The sequence below is a fragment of the Alnus glutinosa genome, chromosome 5 (genome assembly GCF_958979055.1).
Source record: "Alnus glutinosa chromosome 5, dhAlnGlut1.1, whole genome shotgun sequence".
NCBI classification, from domain to species: Eukaryota; Viridiplantae; Streptophyta; class Magnoliopsida; order Fagales; family Betulaceae; genus Alnus; species Alnus glutinosa.
The window spans coordinates 13,795,908-13,803,300 of NC_084890.1; the positions used below are offsets into that span (position 1 = coordinate 13,795,908).

Sequence of the window (7,393 nt, forward strand, 5' to 3'; positions counted from 1 at the left end):
TCCCAAAATGCGGATATTACTTTTACATATCGATCCGTATCCGTGCAATTCTTTTTACTAATCGCATCCGCGTAGTTATTAAATGCGATTATTATCTGCTATCCGCATATTAGGTAATGAGTTTGTTTTAGTCTTTTAGGTCTTCTTTAAGTCTCTATTAGGGCCTATTTTAAACGATTTTGAAAACAATTGAGGCATGCATATTTTTAGTTTTTTGGCATGTTTTAAGTTTTTTTAAGCCATAATTTTTTGTAAATATATTGATCTCACATTACTTTTGCCTTTTTACCCAAGTGTTATATTATATGAGAAATTAAGAAACATATCCAACCAAACTAACGTAAAATAACTTATACTTAATCTAAAACGACGTCATTTTGGTATTACACACCAAAACAACATTATTTTTTTGAATTTATTAAAATCTCTCTCTCTCTCTCTCTCTCTCTCTCTCTATATATATATATATATATATATATATATATATATATATATATATATATATATATATATATATATATATATATATATATATAACCGCTATCGGCATCCGCGTATGCGGATAGTGTGATTTTTACTAACCACATCCACATACGCATACACGAATAGTTGCGGATAGCGAATGCAGGCGGTTAATATCCACCTGCATGTTCATCCCTAGAGGGGGAGTTTAAACACAGTAATTATTTGCCTATTGATCTTTCGTATTTTTAATATAATTAGGTGTGATAGAACATTAATTATGTGAAAGTCATTCAAGAGTTATATTTAAGCTAAAATTTTATGATAAAAAATAGAATGATGATCTGTCAAATTTTATTTTAATTAACTTGAGTTTTTTTATTAAATTTCGAGTTGTTAATTAAGTTTCCTAGTCAATAATGTTTTATATAATCATCAGTGCACATCAAACCAAAGGAAAAGAGAAATGGCAACAATCATCAGTGCCTTGAAAGTATTTTTCAAAATTATACTTGACCACCATACAAAAACATCATGTTTATGTTCCATATGATATATCAACGAGATTAATGATGGATTTACGTATGTGAATATTCATCTGTGTACACTGAATTGAATAGCCCAGACTCCAGAGAGAAGGCAGATCGAGGGTTCTTGAAATCTTCTTTCCTTTCAAACCTTGGTTGCTCAAACGGTCACCTTTGGCCAACATCCAAGGGTGGTGAATGGTTACATGTAGTGAATTATGAATTATGATGATTGTAGTGAATCTAGTAGTGATGATAATATTGTAATATTATTAGAGATAGTGACAAAACGATCTACCCCTACAGAGTATTAATTAATATTTGTACAAATTTTTTTTTTTTCTTGTATAATTATCCTCCCATGCTAACGTGTCAGTCTCAACTAACTCTTAAATGTTTTATTTCTTTTTTAACAATGACTGAATTAAGGATTAGTTCAGACCAGCATTACAGGATAATTGTGAGACAAAAATATAATTTCTAGCTAGCATTACTCTTTTGTATAAGCCACATGGTAAAATAAGAGAGTCATGCATAATATTGCTTACCAACCTTTAGATCAGTCGCCCTTGGTAAAAGAAAAGAAAAAATCAATTTTATTTTTTTTTTGAGCGAAAAATTCAATTGTTAATTGACAATACATGTTGCATCAACAAAAGTGAGATAATATTGTGATATATATGTACGTACCTAACATTTCTCAAAATAAAATTATCATTAATATTTATATTAATAATTTTTATTTTAATATTTTTGACGGAGCTACGTACCTACTTTGTATGTATGAACACACGGCGTCCATATTCATCAAATATACATTTTGTTTTTTCTATTGGGAGACCGATTACATCTTAATATAACAAGTTAATTATATATGTTCTGTACGTTGTTCTCTTCTTTTATTCTACTTAACTTTTTTATTTATTTATCGATGAATTACGTTTTCATAAACAAGTTAATTAGACCGTGTCAGTTGACATCTTCAGCAATCTTGATTAATTTGAGTGCTTGGGTTGTTAATTAATTGACAAAAGCTCTTTTACGGGCGTTGAAGTGGTATGGCCCAATTAAAATATGATCGAGAACTTAATTGTCAATTATTTATTGAGAAGAAGTAATCGATCAATTAAGAAGAAGAAACCAAAACGTGCATGGTTAAAAGTCTGCATTAGTTGTTGAAGAATATTGATCGAAGAAGTTCGTACGTACGTACTTGTTATATTAAATCCATAGCCACTCAAGACTTGGTGTAGAAGAAGAATTGTTTGCCAAATAACCTCTAAGTCTTTATATTACTTCCATTCGTCAATGCCATAATAATATTGTATAGCCACAAATATATATATATATATATATATATATATATATATTAGAGTACTCCCGCTCAAAGCTTTAATTTGTTACAGTACTAACGAACGAGTCGTTCCATTATTTCCAAATTACTTGAACTTTTCAATTATATTTTCCTTCGTTTTTCAATTGGGAGACCGATTGCGTACATCTTAATACAATAAATTTATACTTTGATTTATAATTATCTATGTTCTGTTATTTATCGTGCACTCATGAAACCTATACGGACGTACGTAATAGGTGAGAAGAAAAGAAAAGAAAAAAATATATGTTAAATACATGTAAGTATTATAAGAGCACGTAATTCCGAATTTATTTTTTTTCTCACGTACGTACATGCTGGCATGCATGCCATTTAATAAGTGTTGAGTATGATCAAGTGGGAAACTGCTTTGCATGCCTCCCAGCTACCATGTCATTTCAGAAGTGAAAAGTTTTATTTTCCTCTTATCTTCTTTTATTCTATTTATTCTTTCTTTCTTTTTTATTATTAATAAATATATTTTGATGAATTAAGTTTTTATAAACAAAACCTTCTCATTTGACATCTTCAGCAATCTAGATTCGGTTGTTAATTGACCAAAGCTCCTTTACAAATATGTTACGGCATTGAAGTGGCATGCACAATGACGCGATTAGATCGATAACCATCAGAAGAGAAGAAACCAAAACGAGATTAATTATAAGTCTACAGTAGTTGTTGAACAACTTCGTACTTGTACTATTAAATCCATAACCACTGAAGACTTTCTGTGGCAGAACCTTGGACCAGTTCCACTTCCATTGAAGTGGCATGCACAATGACGCGATTAGATCGATAACCATCAGAAGAGAAGAAACCAAAACGAGATTAATTATAAGTCTACAGTAGTTGTTGAACAAATTCGTACTTGTACTATTAAATCCATAACCACTGAAGACTTTCTGTGGTAGAACCTTGGACCAGTTCCATATCAGTTATCTATAAATAGACATGTTCCCATACAATATTTCTCACCCATCACCAAAGCTTAGATATGTCGATGAAAGGAGTCCACTTTGTTGCAATTGTTGCTCTCTTGTCTCTGGTATCCTCCCTTGTCTCTGCCGACGATCCCAGCCCTCTTCAGGACATTTGTGTAGCAGTTGATGACCCCAAGTCTGCTGGTATTTACTTTTTTATTTATCAACATTCTGCTTAGAAGCAAGACTATCGTTAATGGTTTCTTACTCTTGTATGAGATCTTGCAAACTATTATTATGAGTGTATCATATAATATTTTTTTTTCCCTTTTAATGCTAACAAATATTTCTTTCCTGCAGTGTTCGTTAATGGAAAATTCTGCAAGGATTTGGAACAAGCCAAGGCCGAAGATTTCTTCTTTTCAGGGCTCCAAAATCCTGGAAATACAGACAATCGAGTTGGGTCGAATGTTACTACTGTAAATGTGCAACAAATACCAGGCCTCAACACTCTAGGCATATCTTTAGTTCGTATTGACTATGCACCATATGGCCAAAATCCTCCTCACACTCACCCTCGTGGCACTGAGATTTTGGTAGTCTTTGAAGGTTCTCTGTTAGTCGGATTTGTCACATCCAACACTGAGAACCGTCTTTTCACCAAGGTTTTAAACAAGGGAGATGTCTTTGTGTTCCCAATTGGTCTCATTCACTTTCAGTTCAACGTAGGACACACCAATACTGTAGCCTTTGCTGCTCTGAGTAGCCAAAATCCAGGTGTCATCACAATAGCAGACGCTGTTTTTGGATCTGATCCTCCCATCAATCCTGATGTTCTCGCCAAGGCCTTCCAACTTGACAAGAAAATTATTGAAGATCTTCAGAAAAAGTTTGAATATAAGAATTAGAGAAACTTAATTATAAAAATGTTATGAACCGTTTTCCTCATTCCATCAAAACAATATTAAAATAAAAGGTTGCTTATGTAACTTTCCCTAGGTGGAGTACTTGGAGTATAAAATAATGTTTAGATTTGTTGAGCATCTCTCTCTCTCTCTCTCTCTCTCTCTCTCTCCCTCCGCGCGTTTGTAAAACAAAAGATATAGGAATTAGGAAACACTATTGCGTGGGGTTAAGTTGAAGGCCATAACTTCTCTTTGAACCAGCTATATATATTTGTCAAAAGCATTAAAAAAAAAAAAAAAAAAAAAAAAAAAAAAAAAAAAAAGAAGAAGAAAGAAAGAAAGAAAGAAAAGAAAAAGATGAATGATTCTAACTTGTCTATGACTATGTGGGATGTTTAACCACAACTTTGTCTAGCTATATATTAGGGCTGGCAATTTTGACACGACCCGACAACCCGACACGAACACGACACGAAATTAGCGGGTTTGGGTCTACTCTAAACGGGTTTGGGTCATAAACGGGTCTACCCGTTTATGACCCGTTTATCTTGGTTTGGCGGGTCGGGTCGCGGGTCACCCGCGGGTGACACGCCAGACACGATTAATTTTTTCTCTTTTTTTTTTTCTTATTTCTTTTTTGGGTTAAAAAAAAAAAAAGAGGAGAATGGCCTAATGGAAAATTGTCAAATTAGGGGGAATGATTTGAAAAGTGAAAAGTTGAAAACAAAAGATTCAAAACTCAAAAGAATCAAAATAGTGAAAACACAAACAAATATATATATATATATATATATATATATTCATAATCACTTACTAATTTTATGTTTATTTTATTTATTTTTATGTAGAATTTTCTAGCATTTGATGGAGTCGATCCTGATGTACAAAAGACTCAATTGAAACTTTATTTGGATGAACCTAAGTATTTGGAGAAGAACACGACATTTGACATCCTTTTATTTTGAAAAGGAAATGAATTTCGTTATCTTGAAGTAGCTGCCATGGCTCGTAATGTTTTGAGTATTCTTATTTCTACTATTGCTTTAGAATCCACTTTTAGTATTGGTGGACGTGTAATTGATCAATATAGGAGTTCACTCAAGCCTGATATTGTTGAGGCATTGGTTTGTACTAGAAATTGGTTATATGGAAAGCAAGGTAATATAAGTTATTTGCATATTTAATTTCTTCATTTACTTGTATTTTTTCATCTTATTTTAATGAAATTAATTTCTTTTATCTTTTGATATAGAACAAACTTCAATGAAGGTGGATAACGAAAAAGAGGATGTTTTGACATTGGATAGGAGATCCCCTATTTTTTCTTTTGTTCTTATGTTATTGTTTGTATTTTAGCATGTGAGGCAAAATGGTACAATCTGTTAGATTGATATTGAATTGTAGAAAGTAAATGATGTTAGTTGACATCTTAAACTTTTTTACCTCCCAATGTAATTATTCTGTTTTTTTCCTTTAGGTAATGGAGTTGAATGACAAAGATGGACATGTCAAACTAACCTGCGTTGGACTCAATCTGATGGACAATTATAATGCAGTTTGTTGTATTTGTAAATTTGTAACGATGATGTAGTGTTTTTTTTTTGTTATTTGATTAGACAATTAAACATATTAAGTGATTTGGTGCTAGCCTACTAGGAGACTAGGAGTAGGAGTTTAAAGATGAATTACTAAAATTATTATTATTTCATTTAAATACCAACAAAAAACCCCCCAAAATAATAATAATAATATATATATTTTTTTAAAAAAAACTTTTAAGCTAAACGGGTCAAACGGGTCGTGTTGACCCGGTTCGACCCATTATGTTAAACGGGTCTCACGGGTCGTGTCGGGTGACCCGTGAAATTATCGTGTCGTGTCGTGTCTGGAGCCCCGACCCATTAACATAAACGGGTCGTGTCTGGGTTTAGGCTAAACGGGTCGCGGGTCTTAACGGGTCATGTCGGGTGACCCGTTTTGCCAGCCCTACTATATATATAGGACATAATTGGTTTAATTTCTCATAATATTACTCTAAAATTTTAAACTCATCTTTTTAATTTGAATTCAGACTTCTTCATATATCTAAAAGGGTATTTCAGAAAAATTGGAATATATGTTTATTTTGGTTATTAAAATTAAGGGTGTACATGCAGAAGCGGTTAATTATTTGAAAATCTACAACCGCATCCCCAAAATGCGGATATAACTTTTACATATCGATTTGTATCAGTGCAATTCTTTTTACTAATTGCATCCGCGTGGCTATTAAATGCGATTATTATCTGCTATCCGCATATTTGGTAATGGGTTTATTTTAGTCTTTTAGGCCTTGTTTGAGTCTCTATATTTTGAAAACAATTGAGGCATGCATATTTTTAGTTTTTTGGCTTGTTTTAAGTTTTTTTAAGCCATAATCTTTTGAAAATATATTGATTTCACATTACTTTTACCTTTTTGCCCAAGTTTTATATTATACGAGAAATTTAACAATATATCCAACCAAACTAATGTAAAATAATCTATACTTAATCTAAAACGACGTCATTTTGATATTAAACACCAAAACAATATCGTTTTGTTGAATTTTCTAAAATCTCTCTCTCTCTCTCTCTCTCTCTCTCTATACATATATATAAAGGGTATGCGGATGTGATTAGCATCACCTAAAACCGATATATATATATATAAAAGGTATGCGGACGTGGTTAGCATCACCTAATTAAAACTGCTATCAGCATCCACATATGCTGATAGTATTTTAGCTAACCACATCCACACATGCATGCACGGATAGTTGCGGATAGCAAATGCGGGCGGTTAACATTCATCCGCATGTTCATCCCTAATTAAAATACCTATCATTAACTCATAAATTGTAAGTGTTCATATTTTGGGGCAATGAAACTAAAGGGGGAGTTTCAACACAGTAATTATTTTCCTATTGATCTTTCGTATTTTTAAGTACATCAATTTATTTCTTATTTATTACAAGGTACGTACTTAGTGACCATGCCATGTGACATTCACGTGATTCACTTAATTCCCTTAAAAATTTAGCCTCCAGTTTTATAGAAGGTATTTGATCGTTTGAAAAGTTTGAGGATAAAATTAACAAAAAACTATAATATAATTAGGTGTGATAGTACATTAATTATGCGAAAGTTTAAGAGTTATAATTAGGCTAAAATTTTATGATAAAAA

General features: G+C 32.1%; 1 protein-coding gene across 1 annotated transcript; it reads left to right on the forward strand.

Annotated features, from left to right (window-relative positions):
• The first annotated feature begins 3,320 nt into the window (after window positions 1-3,320).
• On the forward strand, window positions 3,321-4,327 carry LOC133869763 (germin-like protein subfamily 1 member 17). The gene is made up of 2 exons (XM_062306838.1): window positions 3,321-3,488; window positions 3,645-4,327. Exons 1-2 carry the CDS (start codon window positions 3,359-3,361, stop codon window positions 4,190-4,192), a joined length of 678 nt encoding a protein of 225 aa, XP_062162822.1. The 5' UTR covers window positions 3,321-3,358; the 3' UTR covers window positions 4,193-4,327.
• Window positions 4,328-7,393: the final 3,066 nt, after the last annotated feature.